This window comes from Citrus sinensis, chromosome 4, assembly GCF_022201045.2.
Source record: "Citrus sinensis cultivar Valencia sweet orange chromosome 4, DVS_A1.0, whole genome shotgun sequence".
NCBI classification, from domain to species: Eukaryota; Viridiplantae; Streptophyta; class Magnoliopsida; order Sapindales; family Rutaceae; genus Citrus; species Citrus sinensis.
The window spans coordinates 15,846,820-15,864,838 of NC_068559.1; the positions used below are offsets into that span (position 1 = coordinate 15,846,820).

Genomic DNA, 18,019 nt, shown 5'->3' on the forward strand with positions numbered 1-18,019 from the left:
CACTTTATTATGCTATATTGCAGATGAAATTTTAAAATACAATTTAAAAACATTTAATACTACTCCTTTATAGCGTCAAAATGAAACTAAAAATGATTTTGTTTTATTTATAACCACTTAAGAACCAGTTGCAATTTCTTTTTTAATCATTTTCCACTAGTTGGAAATTTGATTTGCTTTATTTAAAAGTTAAAATATTTCTTTTGAGTTAGATTATTGGCACCCTTCAGTTATCCTCTTCAAATCCCTTTTCTCAATATACTTTATTAAATAATTTGAAAAATAAGATAACTTCTATTGACGTCTTCTTTTATTCCACAAATATTCCTACTTCACTCTTTCCTTTGAACAAACCCCATTCATGATGTCTCTTTTCTTAATTTCTTTAGGTACAAAAACAAAAATTTCTATGTTTCTCTTATTACCAATACTGATTGTGCATCTTATAAAAAAGATAACTGCTAATATTTTTTTGGGATCGATTATTTTTATGGCAGTTTTTCTATTGTTTAACTTTTCATAGACTTAAAATTCAAAATAAGAAAAAATTAAAATTTGAATGTCTTGAGTGCATCTAAGTGCTTACAACAAGTTATGGGATGTTTTCATCTTCATCTAATTTTATTCATAAAAATTTTCGGGGGTTGAACCCTTTTTTTATGCATCGAAACAGGATACAATTGACATTTTTTGAGATAATTAAAAATAATGAATAGTCCAATGAAAATTAATGGATTTATTTTTAATTAATGTAAATTAGTTTTGCCATGGGTAAATATTATTCATCAAACTCTTGAAAAGAGAGAGATAAATCTGCAACTGTAAAAGTGGTCTTTAAATTTCATTTGCACTTTTGCATTGGATGAGGTATGTAGGGGTTTTTCGGTTAGAGGTAAATTTGCAGACGAAAATAAGAGGGGTTTTAAGAGGATATTGGAGGTGTGCCAATAGCACCACTCATTTCTTTTATACAATCCTTTTAGGCATTGGTTTCTGGTATATGTTTGTGCGCGTGCATTTTGTCAATTTTTAATGAAAGAATACGAGATTCTTGTAATTTTATGCTCCACAATACTGACCGATTAATATTGAATATAGAGATTAGCTATTTGGAGATAAATAGGAAGTATATTCTTAGACCAATAAATGAATGATATATGGACAATTATAAGGACAAAATAGGTATAATACTTAGAACAGTATAAAGATGTCATTTAGAAAAATTTACGACATTGGATGGACTTAGAAAATTAAAAGTCAAGGTTGAACATATCAAGATATTTATAGAAAAGAATAAATCTAGTATAGTAAGGATATTCATATTCTTTTTTCCCAAATATGACAAATAGCTCTAAAATATTCTCTCCTGATAATCTAAAAATGACATTTAGCCCTCACTGTTATACACTCTCTTTACTGCTAGTCTCTCCTATATAAATATCTTATTCAACCCATATGACGGGGCTCTCTTCTTCTTCTTCTCTCTCTCTCTCTCTCTCTCTCTCTCTCTCTCTCTCTATATATATATATATATCCTTTAGATCATAACCCTTCTCCATTTTTGAGAGTGTATTTCTATTCTCCACCTTCATCATCTTTTCCACTATATTATTACTCTCCATATCTTTATTCACCATTTTCATCATTGTCAATACCCAACATCTCTATATAGCTATTTAGCTTGCGTAATTAATCTTGGATAATATAAGATCTTATGTAACCTCTCACTTATATAGTAGATTGGTGATGATTTGCTCCCGTGGATGTAGATCGAAGACCGAACAATAGAAACATCGTGTGTTCTTTAAAATTTATATTTATTATGCTACATTTTTAATTTAAGGTCGAGTTTGTGTTTCAATTATGCACTTACTAGAGCTACCTTAGTTACTTTAAGTATTATGTGAGACCACATGAGCTGTTCCCCGAGTACACTAGAGCTACTCCTAAGCACACATTAGGGCCTTATATCAACTCATATAGGACTTCGCTAGCTCTCCCTATATTTCCTCATACGACCATCTCAACTTACTATGTATATTACTTTAACTCACTACCTAGTGTACCTCAACTAAACCACTTGCTCCAAACATAAAAAAAAAAAAGAAAAAAAACACATGTAAGTTCAAACTTAACACAAGCTCTCTCACATATAAATTTATTTGTTTAAATTAGATTTGAGCTAAATCTAGTGAGAACCACTCAATTGATTTCAATCAGAGCCTAATGACGGTTCAGTGAAAACATTAACTAACATTGATGAAGTAAATATTACTAAGAATCTATGCATCAAATGCTTAAATTATTATTAAATTACAAAATGTAAGGTAAGTAAATTTTACTGAATTTATGTTGTCTCACTTAAGCCACTAACCAAGTAAATTATGTACCAAAATGGATTGTCTACATCTTTTCACACTTAAATAGAATGAACTTACAAAATCTTTAATAGTAAATGTGATTGTAAAATTTAGAATCATGTGACATCCTATTGAATTCTATGAATCTTAAGTTAGCTATGCAGTGCTCAACTTTATTAAACTAAGCTCATTTTGCCATCTTAAACTAATGCTTGAAATTTTTGCATCAGCCACCCCTTGCAACTAGGTTGTTGTTGGAATTGGTGCTCATGATGGGTTGGATCGGCCCAATATAAAGAATATTTAAAATTTTATTTTAGATCAGACTTTCATATAACTGTTGTAAGTTCAATTGGACTCTAAGAGTTATAAAGTTTTTTGGTTGACTTCAATCACTTTTATTAGCTTCTATATAAACACAACTATTATATCTAAAATAGAGGTGTGTAATAGATGTAAAAGACATAAAATACATTGAACTTATTAGAAAACATAGAAAGTGAAAACGAGACAAAGGCAGTAGGATTTTGTAATGTGATCTGAGGGAATTTTCTTTTATTTTGATTATCCTCCGTCTATAAGTATAGAGGAGCATGAAGATTTTTTATAAGATTATCCTCTATCCCTAATCAACTTGACAGTGACATAACCTCATGGCGATTCACTTCCGCATTCATGGATCAAAATGTATGTTTTTGTGTCTCTCATTAATTGTATGTTGAATATGCATGAAGGAAAATGATGTTTGCCCCGGGTCAAATCCCAAAAATAACTTAAACGGCATCGTTTTGATTTTTTTTTCTTTTTTGCTACTCCAAAACGACGCCGTTTCTGATGACTATTTTGAGAAGAATAAAATCTCTTCCTCTTCGTTTTCGTTTCTTCGTTTCACCTGCGAAAACAATAGAGAGAAGAGCAAGTTGGTCTTGTTCCGTTTGACCGTAAATCTCTTCGTTTCTTTGTTTCTTCGTTTCTTTCTACAGTTTGTTTCTTCAAAAAATTCGTTACTTTCCTTCCTCTCCCTAGGTCCAGGAATTCAGGATCCACCACAATCGACTCACAGCCACGGTCACTGTTAACGCTGGTAACGCTGGTAGCCGAAACTTGTTCGGGAAATTGAACTCACGAAGCGGCAAAGTTCACAGCCTAAGGTAATGCTTCGTTTTTTCCTCTTTAGGTTATGGCAAAATGGGGACGATTTGGTTGATCTAGGTTAGGACAGTTATGTTGAATTTAATTTCATTGCTCTACAAGTGCTAAATTTTCTTCCTCTTTAATTTAATTTCATTGCTCTGCAAGTGCTAAATTTTTTTCCTCTTTAATTTAATTTCATTGCTCTGCAAGTGCTAAATTTTCTTAGCTATTGTCATTCCCATTTAATTAATTTTCGGCTGAATTTGGATAGCTATTGTGATTCCCGTTTTATTTAAGTGTGTTACATTGCAATTGAGTTTCGGCTGAATTTGGGTACAATTTTGAATTTGCTAATGTTGAGGTTGAGGATGAATGATGATGAAAAAGAGATTTTGCTCTGGAAGATTTGGAAGAGATTTCTGAATTGAGTCAATTACAGTTGCTCTATTTGTTATTTCTGGGCTTACGCAGCTGCGCTCTGTCTGTTATTTCGGGCTTATGCAGCCGAAACTTGTCTGTTATTTCTGAGCATGAGATATTTCTGATTTGAATCAATTGCAGCTGCTCTGTTTCTATATTTCATGTTCTTTTTTGAATTAATGTAACCGAGTGATGAGGATTAATATTATTGATGGAGGCTTGTATTTTATCTCCAGTTGTCTGTTTATAGATTGTGTGCATTTTGGTATATAGATTGCGTGCATTTTGGCTTGGGTTCTTTGATGGCCTTTCTGGCATGTTGCTTCTAGTTTTCATATTAGCTACTAGCTGGTTGCTGGTTGGTTGCTTGTAGAATTTATTGGTTACTTTGTTGAACTTTTTGAATTTGGGTCAGCTACGCGAGACATATGTAGCCTTTCTGGCATATTGGTTGTAGTTTTCGCATTAGCTGCTGGGTGGTTGCTAGATAGTTGCTTGTAGAATTTAGTTGTAATTTCTTTTCAGGCAGTAATCATGTTGTTCATATGTTCCAGTTTCTAGTTTTCATGTTCTTTTCACACACACACACACACTCAGAAACACACAGACACAGAACCACAGACACACACACAGAACCAGACACACACACACACAGAGAACCACACACACACACACACACAAAGAATTTGACACACATTGTTCTGGTTTTCTTTTCATTATTAACTGTAATTGTATCCCTTTTTCGGCAGTTTCTTTCCAACGGTCTATGGCTTCACAAACAATGTCATCCAACACAAGCAAGAATTGAATGTGTAATGGATGCGGTGATCAGATGGAGCTGTTAACATCACACACAACAAAAAATCCAAATCGTAAATTTTGGATTTGTAGAGGATGTAACAATTTTCAATGGGCAGAAGATCGTAAATCTAGCGAAGAGAAGATAAATTGTTAGTGGATGAGGTTAGGAAGTTGGCCTTGGAAATTGAGTGTTTGTTCGTAAAATTTCAACTATTACATAAAGAACTTGAGCATATGCGAGATCGTGAAGTGCAGAGGCAATTGTTGGACGACGAACTTCGAAAGAGAGAGGCACCACGATATGATTTTATTAAATTAATCATGATTGCTGTATTATGTTTTCTATTTAAGTATTGTTTTTAAGTTGTTTCTATTTGTACTATGTTACTGGAAAATACTTCTATTGTATAATTTGACCACGAAATGTAATAACATTTTCATGTTAAATATAAGTTTCCGGTTGTTTGAATTAATTCAAGTATTCTGAATTTAGAATTTGACCCCAATAATACTCCTTAAAATTATACTATGGCCCAACTCATTCTAATATGTTCCAAATAGATCCATTTTCAGAATTTTGAAAAAGACTTACAAAGTCTAAAATTTAAAAAATGTCAAAATACACATACACCAAGTAAATACATAAAACATAAGCTAACTTCAATTAACTTCGATCATGTGCTTGGTTCATTAGTTGAAAACTCCCCTCGATTGGCCTCCTCGAAATTTTGTTACGGAAAATATTGCAAGTTTCCGTGATGGACTCCGCCATAATTCATCCAAGATTGATAGTAAAGGGGGTAAAATGCATGTTGTAAGGGTGCTTGCTGTGCTAGCTGTTATACAGCCAAAAAAAAATTATATACAAATTATCAAATATATGACAATGAATGGAAATAACAAATTAAAAAAAATATTACCATAGCCATATGGTTCTCTTGTGTTGGGATTGTAGTAGCCACTTGCGCAGAAAAATCATGTATCTCCGAGTCCTACAAATGCGGTTAACACACATTTAAAGTATATATTTTAAATTAATGTAAAATGAATGTATTAAAGTAATTACCTCTACAGTTATGCTGGATCCTGCATTATTCGACTTCTGTTTTGGCCTCTTAAATTGCTTTTGCTTTCTTTGACTAAGTGGACGACCTTTACACCGAGTTACTACTGGATCCTGTATGTTTTCGCTACAGCTTCCTGATTCACCATAAATGGTTATATCGCCATCGTTACTTCGAACATTCAGAGATACATCCTTCATTGCTTTTTCGATCCAACCCATTATATTTTTATGGCTTTCTTCATTTTTTGAAGCTACCTTAGCAACATCATAAAAAGCAGTGCACTCCTCTTTATATCGCTAATGTTCAATGCTTGAACTTCGTGCATCATAACTGACTTTGACTTTACTGTAGAATCTCTGCACATCTTTCCTCCATCTTCGTAGGATATACTTTTCAGGCAGTAATTGTATATGGTTACGTGACAACACTGCGATAGCGTATTTGCAAAGAATGCCCTTATATTCAAACATTAAACACACACAACGAATTTCACCTTCATCTTTTTCAAAAATGACTTTAAAAGTCTTTTCTCAACTCTGTTCATCGTTTTCAATAACTTCAAATTCTGACCCCCCACAACTGAAAACCTCACAATATATCTTATTCATCAGCTCCTGCTGAAATTCCTGAAACTTGAAAATAGTGTACACTTCTTCAATTTGCTTTTCCATTGCAAAACTGGTACGACATGGCAACCGTTGACTAAAACTCCGTGCATCTGCTTGCCATTCTTTCTCAATTTTACTTTCTATTGTTTTCTCATATTTCTCTACAAATTGCTTTAAAGTTGTTTTCGAGTTAACATACCCATTAAAGAACACATTCATACTCTCACTACGCTGAGTGGTTGACATTCCAGCCCAAAAAGTAGTTTTCACGAAACATGGAACCCAACGATTTCTTTCCTCATATAATCCACTTAGCCACTGATTATTACTAAGATCATATTTATCTAACATGTCCTGCCAAGCTTCCTCGAATTCAATAGGAGTATGTAAATCATAAACAACAGAAAGCAATGAAACTCTAATGGCATGATATTCTGCATACCTTACCAACTTCTCAAGCACCTTTTTTAATATATGCCACAAACACCATCGATGCCTAGTGCCTGGGAAAACAATCTGAATTGCGTTTGTCATCACTTTATCTTGATCTGTAATGATTCCAAGGGGAGGACACCCAGACATACATGATAGCCATGTGTCAAATAACCACGTAAATATTTCCGTGTTCTCATGCGAAATCAACCCACATCCTAACAAAATTAATTGACCATGATGATTAACTCTTATAAAAGGAGCAAATGGCGTGTCATACTTGTTTGTTAGGTATGTGGTATCAAATGTGACAACATCCCCAAAGTCCTTATAGGCTGCCCTGCTCCTTCGATCTGCCCAAAAAATATTTTTTAACCGACCCTCCTCATCTAAGTCAATACTGAAGTAAAACCCATCATTTTCTGTTCGCATTTTCTGAAAATACCTCTGAATTGCAATAGCATCCCCTTCTCCGAGTCTTAATCGCCTCACCTTGTCAACATGATTTGTAGCATCTCTTTCTAAAAATGACACATTTTCAAAGCCACCAGCCTCGACAACAATCGACTTAAAACTTTGAGCCATTTTAATTCCAGCTTCTTCATTTATTTCAAGCTGCTTTTTAACAAAATGACTAATGGAACGGTTGCATCGATAATACCTACTCTTGCTTGGACTCACGGCATGGTTGTATTCAAGGATCAAATTTCCAATTACCCATTTTCCACTAACAAAATCCAAACGTCCTCCAATTTTAGCATTGCATCCAAATTTTTGGTTTGGTTGAAGCCGCAAAACATTAGTAGCTTTGACTTTTGACTTTTCGTTTCTCCCACAAGTAAATGTCACATATCTCAAACTCCCATCATCCCTTTTTCTACAAGATCTCCGCATCACTAGAAACCCCTCTTGTAGGCCATAAGTTTTATAATATTCAAACATTTCATCAGGACTATCAAAAGACATCCTAACCGTAGGCTCAACAACATTTTCCACCACCAATTCCTTATTGTTTTCTTCCAAATCAGCCCCCTGTAAATCTTGCAATTCCCCAACTTCATCAACCTCCTCCACTTGTTCTAAATTATCCATTAACTGCGCCAAATTAAATAATTCAATATCTTATTAGTTATTTATCGCAAATTCATTAAATTTAGAAACAAAATGCAACATAGAAACAAATACTCAACAGATGATAAGGTGGTTAAGTTGAATAATTCAAATCCAACAGATGGTAATTAACAAGAGTATTAGTAATAGAAACTTCTCCATATTCATGACTCCGTCAACTCAAGGCTGTATACAATATATCTTATTGATTTCTTGAGGACGACAATGAAAATTAAGGTTTGAAATCTTATGAAAATAATTTGTCAAATTGTACAGGTCAAATGATACAGCTTTTGCAGTATAAGATTCGGATATACAAACAAATGCCCAACTCATTAATCAACATTCAAAATGCAATATAGAAACAAATTCTCAGCTTAATACCCATTATATTAACGTAATTGTCAAATAACGACAATATCACCCAAAACAAAGTTTCATACAAACATGAGAATAGAAATGAGACAAATCAAGAATATGAGAACTGAAGAAATAAATTCAATGTTAAAATGTTACAATGTTGTAAAAACGCAGGGAAAAATTTAAAATAAAATTAAAAAACAAAATGTTACAAAGAAGACAGTACCAAAAAAAAAAAAATTCAAGCTTCAAAAATTCAAGCTTTCAGGCACAATGTTAATCTTGCTCTGCCGAAACTTCGCAGCTGCTGTTGGTCTTGTTCCGTCGAAACTCAGCTTAGTAGCCGAAACTCAGCTTTCAAGGACAAATTTCGCAGCCGAAACTCAGCTGTTGTTGGTCTTGTTCTTCACTAAATGGGTGCATTCTTTGTTAATCACTTTCTTCAGTTCAACTTAAGACGAAGAGGATAAAGCTTTAATTAGTAGATCTCGTTCTACTGTCAACTCAAGGGTTGTGGATCTCGGTTGAGGATGGAAGAAACGAAAAAGAAAAAAAAAAAAGAAAACGACGCAAATAAGAAAACGAAGAAGCAAAAAAAAATTAAAAACAAAACGACGACGTTTTGTATTTTTCGGGGTCTGACCCGGGGCAAACATCAGCACTCATGCATGAAAGTCAACAGATGTTAGGTGGTTGAAGCAACTTTCCTCATATTTCATCAAGCATTGTTTTAGGATCTAATTTATTTATTTTTTTGGATAGACACCAATCTTTCATGAATCTGTCATGCTTTAGTAATATTTTTATGATACACAACATATGTCACTCATTCATGATATATTTGTAAATTATAGACAATTAATATAAATGGATGATAGATAAAGGTCATGCTTGAATATTTTCAATTTTTTAGAATTCAAAACGGTATGTCTTTACTCTTTTGCACAACTTGATAGATATATGTCATATCATTTTAAATAGTCTATGATAACTTAAATTATAAACACCACTATAAAAAGTTATCGTTTTTTTACACAACCAACGTCGTGTACAAAGCATACAGATATCTGTTATGAATTCCAATGATGTTATTATGTTTTATTGATTTATTTATTTTTAAATATTCTAAATAAAATTTAAGTACAAAATGTCATTTTTATAATAGCGCCGTTTTATTTTACCTGATTTGAGATCATTGCTTAGCATGATAATCATCAGTCATGAATTAAAAAGGACAAAAATTAAAATTAAAATTAAAATACAAGTAACCAAGGCAAAAGAGAAAAAAAAAAAAAAAAAAAAAGTCTTCTCCCCTCTTGTCACTACATAATACTCACTTTCTCACTTTTTCTCCTTTCTCACTTTTTCACTTCCCCTAGTTTTCTTCCACTCTTTTTCCTTACTTACTTTTATCTCTTTACTTTTTCTCCCTCTCAAGACTCACAATATCAACAGCCCATTCAAGCTTCATTCATCCCTCAACCCACTCAAACTCTGTTCTCATCTTTTTCAAAAGAAAAGCTTCGTTCTCTCGGTATGGTGTTGACTCGCTCACTAGCAACAAATCACCTTCTTTGGCTCCCAATGCGCTTTGTTCATGTAGATAGATAAAGTATCACGTTGATTTTACCTCAGGGGCCTTATTTCTTCTTTTATATTTTAGTTTTGTTATTTATTATAAAAACATGTAATTTTATTTTTGATTAGTTTGTGCTATAGATTGATTGTAAGATATGTTATGAGAGATGCTTTTTGTAATTTATGAATTATAAATGGTAATTTGTTTATGTCTATATCATATTGGTTAGCACAATTTTAGTTGTTTTTTACACAAACACACACATAGAGTTCTTTTTTGGTGTGGGTACACTCTTTTTTTTTTTAAGATGGACATGCTTTGAAACTATATTATTTAATAGAGTCAGTTTTTAATATCATTAAACCACACTGCTTTATAGTGAATTGAAAATTAACTTTTAAGTCAAACGGCTTAACAACATGTTCATATTTAAAAAAAAAAAAGGGTGCTTAAAAAAAAAAGGTGCTTACATATGATAATGATTATATGTGTGTGTATGAAGTTCTCAGCAAAGTACTTTTTAAATAAATAAATTTCAATTCTCACCAAAATAAATTTAAAATTAATTTCAAATCCCAATGAAATAAATTTCTGCCCACCATAATTATTTGAAAATAAATTCTAATTCTTGCCTTTTTGAAAATTAAACATTTAACTATATATATAATATTATAAATTTTAATTATATTTTTATTTACATATGTCATTCTATGATGATAGATATCAATTATGCTTTGAAAATTTTTATGATAGATTTTAGTCATGCATATTTAATTTTTTATTAAAATATTTTTAATAAAATCGTGATAAATAATACTTTATGCACTATATAATCCTTGACACTGAAATAAAAAATAGTCGTTCAACTGTAGGGATAGTAAATTGTGGGTTTGGTCAAACCCATATTAAGAGAAGTATAAATATTGGGCCTATTGCAGGCTTGGGAGAGGCTCAGCAAGGCTAGGGCTTTCACATATATTTTAATTTTTTAAATAATTGTAAACTCATAATGAGTTAATAATCAATAAGTTGATATTACTAATAATGGATTAAAAAAAGTATTTCAAATAAAATAATAGATAAAGAAAATGAAGCAAATAAAAACTTACATATTTAATTTTTTTAATATTGAATTATCTGATTCAAGCACTCTTTTAATTAATTAAGGTTTAAAAGAGAGTTTAATATTATAATTTTAAGTTCTTTGAATTATTGTTGATGTAGCAATTGAGTATTTAGGTTTTTTATTTTTATTTTTATTATTTTTAAATTTAAATTTATTATTTTAATCTATAATTTTTTTTGAAAAAATAGATCATCAGGCTTAGCTTTTTCTTTTTCTTTTTCAGCCCGTACTTTTTTGCTAGCTCTTCTCAACCATGACACCATATGGCAAATGATGGGTAAAACCCATCTTTCTTTTCTTCTAATAGTGTTAGGCCATAATTCAAATTTATTTAATTTCCTCCAATTTTTTATCCAAGGCATTTATAAATTTCTCTTTCTTATCCCAAATAACCAATTGAATCAAATTGCAAAAAGATGGCCAAAATTATATGCCACAACTATATTTATAGACCTTCTACATATACAACCAAACATCGGGAAAAAAAAATCACAACAAAAATAGATATACAATCTTTAAGAAACCAGCAAGAGTTGCATGAACGAACAATGAGCAACAAACTCATGAAGTAGTTTGGTAGAAATTTGGATAAAAAACTGCTGCCATTTCAGCTTTCGTTAGTAAATTTCTAAATCACACGGCTTCCCAAAAGTATTGAATCAAATTGTGGATTAATTGGTTTAGCTGGGCTGAATTTGGGACGTTGGCCCAAAATCCAGCTTGAAAGGAAAGTCTATAATAGTAAAATTATTTGAAATTTGGTTTTAAAGTTTGTAAAGAGTGCTTCAAGTACTTGCTTTGTTTCATGTATTTGAAGCAACTAGAAAAGAAAATTAACATGTGGCGCTAGTGTTTTAATGTCATCAAATTACTTCACATTTCAATCTAAATTACATGTATCAAATATAAGATCTTTCTAACGTTGTGTTTGAACAAGTAACAAACATTTGGTGTCCCTTTGTCTCGGGAACAAAAAGAATTGAAAATAATTGAGAATGGAAATGTCCCAACCTCACATTCTATATGTAAAGGTAGAAAAACACCTCATATTCTATATACTCCATCTACCGAATGATTTTGAAGGTGTTTTGATTATTGTTGGAGGAAATGTTGGGTAAATGATCTTTCACTTATAAAATTTTATAAAAGTGAAATGTGATCTCAATTAGAGAGATTTGATCAGAGGAGGAGTGCTTTAAAGGTCGAGGATTTTAAATTAAACAATTTAATATTTTAATCAAATATGGTGATCTCAAGTAAATGTCTATTGAAACAGAGTTCATTAAATTGATTTTCACTTATTAAAATCATATTAAATCTCTTACCCCGCATATTCCCATCCCTAAATTAAAATCTTTAGTTAATCAGTAAAAATTAAATGCCGTTTAAACAAGTGTTCACAAAACTTGTTTTTCACCTATTGAAACTAGATTAAATCTTAAATGGTATTGATTTAAAATGTTTGTTCACAGAAAATTTTTGAATTAAAACTTAAAGCTTTTAATTAATAGGGAAAGTATAGCTCCTTCGATTTTTACCAATTAGAGATGTTTAAGACCGTATGCTTTTTATTGTTATTTATTGATTAATTTTTTCTTTTTCATTTGTGAACGACCACAATTTATAAAGTGAAAACATTGGTATTGAAAATTTATTTATTTATCGACTCCGGCAAAACTAAATGAAAAATCTTTCATATCGTTCCTTGTAGATATCCAAAGGACAGTGGCAAGATTCTGGTGGGGCTCCAAAGAAGACAAACGAGGCATTCACTGGACGCGATAGGAGAAGATGAGTGTTGCAAAAAGCAGAGGGGGTTTGGGCTTTAGAGATTTTACTTGCTTTAATCAAGCCTTGGTTGCTAAACAATGATAGAGGCTGCTGCAGTATCCTAACTCACTAGTAGCCAAAGTCATGCAAGCAAGATACTACAAGCATTCTGAATTTCTTCACGCCAAGGCTGGCTGCAACCCTTCATTTATATGGCGGAGAATATTATGGGGGAGGCAAATCCTGCAGAAAGGAAGTAGATGGAGAATTGGAAATGGAGATAGAGTGCAAATTTTCAAAGATAATTGTATTCCTCGACCAGCAACCTTTAAACCAATTTTCCTATCTAATCTAAACAAGGATGCTAGAGTGGCTGCAATGATTGATGTTGGGAATAATTGGGAGGAAGGTCTGATCAGGCAAAGCTTCATGAAAGAGGATGCAGAGGCAATCATTAAAATTCCATTGCCAAAAGAAAACAAAGAGCATGAAGTGTTGTGGCACTTTGACAAAAAAGGGCAATATTCGGTGAAAAGTGGCTATCAAATTGCCCTTCAAATAAAATACCTTGACACTCCAAGTTATTATGGTGATGCTTTTAAATACTGGAAGGATCTGTGGACTCTAAACATTCCAGAGAAAATTAAAATCTTTCTCTGGAGGGTTGCTAGAAATCTTCTCCCCACAGCTGAAAACTTATGGAGAAAAAAGATCTTGTCAACTCCAATTTGCAGATTATGCAATAAAGAGGTGGAAACCATAACTCACTCACTGTTATATTGTAAAAACTCCCATAAAATTTGGAGGCAAGCCCCTTTTGCAGTAGAGCTCCATGGCGGATTAAATCAAGATGTGTTGAGTTCAATGGAGGATTTGTACAAGAAATTGACCAAATCTTAGATGGAGCTGGTAGTAGCCTACTGGTGGGTTGCATGGAATGCTAGGAACAAGAAGATTTTCGAAGACAAAAAGGTGAACCATCTAGTGTCTGCAGCCAAAGCAGAAGTTGTGGTAGGAGCTTTTCAGAGAGTGAGAGAGGTTGGAGATAATGCCCTCAAGTCAAGGTCTGAGAAATGTAAAAAGCAATGGGAACCTCCTCCAATTGGAACCTATAAGATAAATGTTGATGCAGCCATCCATGTTGGATCGCAAACAGCCGGGCTGGGAGCTGTGGTCAGAGGGTCTGATGGCAAAATAGTGATGGCAACTGTCAAAACTGTACCATTTAGAGGAGAAGCAAAATACTCAGAAGCTGAAGTTGAGGATTGGGGGGTCCAGGTTGCAACAGAAGCAAAAATGCAGTCAGTGATTGTAGAAACAGATTGCCTGGAAGCGACTAATTTAGTCAACAACAAGTCAGGAAGCAGGACTGAAATTTTTTGGGTGATCTCAGAGATTCAAAGCATGTGTAGACAGTTTGAGTTTGTCAGGATTGAGCATACCCCCAGAACTTGTAATTTAGAAGCTTACTGTCTGGCGAAATTTGTCATAGACTTTAAAGAGCCAGGTGTATGGATCAATGAAATTCCTCAGGCCGTTTTTGATGTATTCACAAAGTTGAAGCAATGAAAGTCTTACTTTCCTTCTAAAAAAAAAAAAGGAGAAGAAAGCAGGAGATATTTTACTTGTGAAAATCCCTTTCACTCTTTTGTAAACTCAGAAATGAATACAGAGCAGTCTCACTTCAGAAATAATTAGGCATGCTTTCACAATTTGACCCTTAGCCAATATTAAACGACCGTCAAATGTCAATGCGTGGCACCTATTGGTAATAAATGTGATAATTAAATTTTGGTCACTGATCATACGACAGGCGTCGATATGTCCGAGTGGTTAAGGAGACAGACTTGAAATCTGTTGGGCTTCGCCCGCGCAGGTTCGAACCCTGCTGTCGACGTCTTTTCTTTTTCTTTGGATATTTTTTTTTTTGAATTTGATTTCAAAAGACTCCTCCATTCACTCCAAGCAAAAAGAAATCGGACCAGAAAGGACCAAACATGGAAGAAACCAGCGGGGTTTCGAACGCAGCAACAACGAGCAAAACGACACAAGAGCTGGCAAAAGAAGGGCAGAAGCATCTGGAAGAAACGATTGAAGCAGCTTTTCAGATCCTCTCCTCTATGAACGACGAGCTCTGCAACCCTACCTTGTGGTCCACCACCACTACCACCACAACCTCCACCTCAAACGGCGTCGTTCACGCCGACTCCACTTCCGATGCCAACAACCATCACTTGGACAGCAGTGGTGGCAGCGGCAATAGCGCCCTTGACGAGGCTCGGCATCGCTACAAAACCTCTGTCGCTGCTCTCCGTGCTGTGCTCACTGCCATTCCTAATTCTCATAAGGTCTATTTTCTCCAAAACCCTAATTTCATAACTTACAGCCTTTTGAAGTTTTTATTTTTTGAAGTAGAAAGCTAGATATTTTTAATTGAACTTTGGATTACATCATCATATATATGGTATTAACTGTAAATGAATTAGGGTAATGTTGAGCAAGTTGCTTGTGAATTTGACACCAGTAATGATCATGGCTTTTCATAATTTTCTGCCACTCATGCATTTATAGCAATGTACAAAGGCTCAGCTCAACGCTGATTCCAAATCCGTTGTTTACTGTCAACTCATGTTTTATTGGTGGCGGGTTTTGCGTCTTAAAATAGGCAAAATCATTTGAAATGGTTTCCTCCCCAGTGGATTCAGTGTCTCGGTCAGATGAAGTTGAAATCGATAAGTTAGAAGAGCGAGCCTCTCTTCTAAGGAAGGTAATTTCCAGTAGCTTTGAGTTAATTCTGGTGAATATTGAATTTTTTTAAGTTTCTATTTCTGGGTTATATTAAGTATTGCATTTTTTTTCTTAAGGAGAATGAGAATTACTGAATTGTGGGTTTTTATTTAGTTTTATTTTACTTTCCTTCAGGAGCTTGCAAACAAGAACAAGTATCTCAAGCGTCTCATAGATCAGCTACGGGATCTTATTACCGACATATCTACATGGCAAAGTCCTTGTTCTGTCTGAAAAGCTCAGCAAAATCTTTTGTGCTGTACAATTGTGGTTGAGAATAGAAGACTTAGTCTAGTTAACTGCCCGAGGTTCTCATCTTGACACTGCTTTTTATCTGACACTTGGTTATTTATTCATCACGGATATTCTCTAATGAAAGTGGGTGATCGGGTTTCTCAGTGGATATAATTGTATTTCTTTGCAAAAATGAGAAAATAGAGCCTGTGTAGGATTTCATATAGCCTGATAAAGTGTTGAAACAAATTTTAGTAGTGGGTATCTTGATCTTATATGATTAATGTGTGATTGTGTGAGTTGCTGTTGACAAATTGTGATGTGAAATTTTAGTTGTAGGTTGCTGGAAATTAAGCGTGTTAAATGTACCACCACTGCTTGTTACAGGGGGCTCACCATTTCATTCTAACAGTTATCTACTTCTGTAATTTGGAAAAAGGAAAGTGGCTTGTCTGGAGTTGCTCTTTGTTTTAGATATTAGCTCAGTCTCCAATCCATAGCATAATCCTCAACCTGGATGGGTTTCTATTTGGGGAGCTTGAGGCTTTGTTATGTGAATTACACAAGGTTTCCCCTAAATTTGGATCAAATTATTGTACATTTGAGAGATTCTTTGAAACATTCATCTCCTTTTTCTTTGATCTCTACATTATCTAAATGACATTTGGTTTCAGGCATTAGCCAACAGATGCTTGTTGTCATTGCAAGTGCTTTCTAAAGCCTTTTGATAAGTTGAATTCACACAGCTTTTGGAATTCACTCATCCTAATAACTAGTAAGTCACCTCTTCTAGTGTAGCCATTGCCCTGTTTTCTTTTATTTAACGAAAAAGCTATTTCCCCTTACTCGCACCCCGAATTGAAAACGCACCGTTTTGATTAAATTGAAAACGCACCATTTTGATTAAATTGAAAACACACCGTTTTGATTAAATTGAAAATGCACCGTTTTGATTAAATTGAAAACACATTGTTTAACACATTTTTCATTTTCTTTTGACGAACCACAGAAACATAAACACATTCTCTTCCTCTCACACCCACAAAATCTGCAATCACCCAACGGTGACGGTTCAGCAAATTTAGTTACAAATGCTCATGGTTCAGCTCACAAATTAAAATAAAACATCTTAAAATTCATAAATTCAAAAGCAAACCACTCACGATTCAGCTCACAATCATTAAATTTAGGAACAATAATATACAAACAAATGCTTACGGTTCAAGATCAGACAGGTCAAGATCCAATTCAAAATGAATTAGGTGAAGGTTCAAGTAAACGTTGAGGAACCGTTGGTTGTCTTATGCCAAAGCCCACGTACAAATTGAAACTAACTTTGAAGAACCAGCTAGGGTTTTGCAATGTAGAGTTCAACACTCAATTTTCACGAACCAGTTGGCGTTTTGCAGTTTGGAAATTCTGTACTTAGGGTTTTACAGTTTGTAGTTTGCAGTTTGAAAGTTCTGTAAATAGCGGAGTGTTGTGGTTGAAAGCAAATAAAAGGACAAAGCATATGCTCACGACATCGTTTGGTTTGAAATGAATTGAAGCAAAGCGACATCGTTCGGTTTTATTAGGAATGCTCGACGTCGTTTTTCACAATATTTGAGGTTTGACTCGGGGTTTAACCCGGGGTATACAGCAGCACTGTTTATTTAATGATGTAAACACATTCTCCTTCTTGACTTGCAGCTTGTCAGCCAGCAAGTTTCAGTTTTTGCCTAAATTCTGGAAAGCTCTTTGCCATATTTAATAAATCTGCTTTTAGCTCTCAATGCACAGGCAATTGGTGATATACTTGTTTTCAGTGGCAGAACATCAGTTATCAGGCAAAAACATGAAACTCCCTATGCATGCCAACAAAACAGCTTGCAATAACCCTTCATTTGGAAAATTATGCATGCTTGATCTTGTGATCAATTTCAGGTGTTGCGTAGAATACTATCATGAGTAATGTTAATTAATTGATATAAGAAATACAATATAAAGTAGTAAAATACGATGCTGCACCAAATATAGATGGCGATTTTTTATTAAGTTTGGATTTGGTAATGTATGTCCATTATTCATCTCTATTCCCATAAATTCTCAAAATTCGTAGCTACATTTGAATCTGATGACAATTTTTCGAACTTAGATATGATACGAATGTCTCTAATTAGAGTATTGCCATCGTGATATTGTTTTGAGAGGACAGGAGGACTACAAGATCGATTATTCTAATATAATTT

The 18,019-nt window shown here is 33.6% G+C and overlaps 3 protein-coding genes and 1 non-coding gene across 4 annotated transcripts; 3 read left to right on the forward strand and 1 right to left on the reverse strand.

The window, feature by feature from the left end:
- Positions 1 to 6,312: 6,312 nt before the first annotated feature.
- LOC107174548 (protein FAR1-RELATED SEQUENCE 5-like) lies at positions 6,313 to 7,914 on the reverse strand. The gene has a single exon (XM_015525543.2). It carries the CDS (start codon positions 7,912 to 7,914, stop codon positions 6,313 to 6,315), a length of 1,602 nt encoding a protein of 533 aa, XP_015381029.2.
- Positions 7,915 to 13,667: 5,753 nt separating this feature from the next.
- LOC107174549 (uncharacterized) lies at positions 13,668 to 14,336 on the forward strand. The gene has a single exon (XM_015525544.2). It carries the CDS (start codon positions 13,668 to 13,670, stop codon positions 14,334 to 14,336), a length of 669 nt encoding a protein of 222 aa, XP_015381030.2.
- A 246-nt stretch (positions 14,337 to 14,582) lies between these two features.
- On the forward strand, positions 14,583 to 14,664 carry TRNAS-UGA (transfer RNA serine (anticodon UGA)). Its single transcript has one exon. It is a non-coding gene; the product is annotated as a tRNA-Ser (tRNA).
- A 35-nt stretch (positions 14,665 to 14,699) lies between these two features.
- LOC102618213 (mediator of RNA polymerase II transcription subunit 30) lies at positions 14,700 to 16,174 on the forward strand. Its single transcript, XM_006493149.4, has 3 exons — positions 14,700 to 15,115; positions 15,433 to 15,534; positions 15,690 to 16,174. Exons 1-3 carry the CDS (start codon positions 14,765 to 14,767, stop codon positions 15,786 to 15,788), a joined length of 552 nt encoding a protein of 183 aa, XP_006493212.1. The 5' UTR covers positions 14,700 to 14,764; the 3' UTR covers positions 15,789 to 16,174.
- The last annotated feature ends 1,845 nt before the right edge of the window (positions 16,175 to 18,019 follow it).

Coding starts and splice junctions, on each gene's coding strand:
- LOC107174548 (XM_015525543.2), bottom strand. CDS start 7,914: ATGGATAATTTAGAACAAGTGGAGGAGGTTGATGAAGTTGGGGAATTG.
- LOC107174549 (XM_015525544.2), top strand. CDS start 13,668: ATGGAGCTGGTAGTAGCCTACTGGTGGGTTGCATGGAATGCTAGGAAC.
- LOC102618213 (XM_006493149.4), top strand. CDS start 14,765: ATGGAAGAAACCAGCGGGGTTTCGAACGCAGCAACAACGAGCAAAACG. Junction 15,116..15,432: donor CCATTCCTAATTCTCATAAG/GTCTATTTTCTC, acceptor GTCTTAAAATAG/GCAAAATCATTTGAAATGGT. Junction 15,535..15,689: donor GAGCCTCTCTTCTAAGGAAG/GTAATTTCCAGT, acceptor ACTTTCCTTCAG/GAGCTTGCAAACAAGAACAA.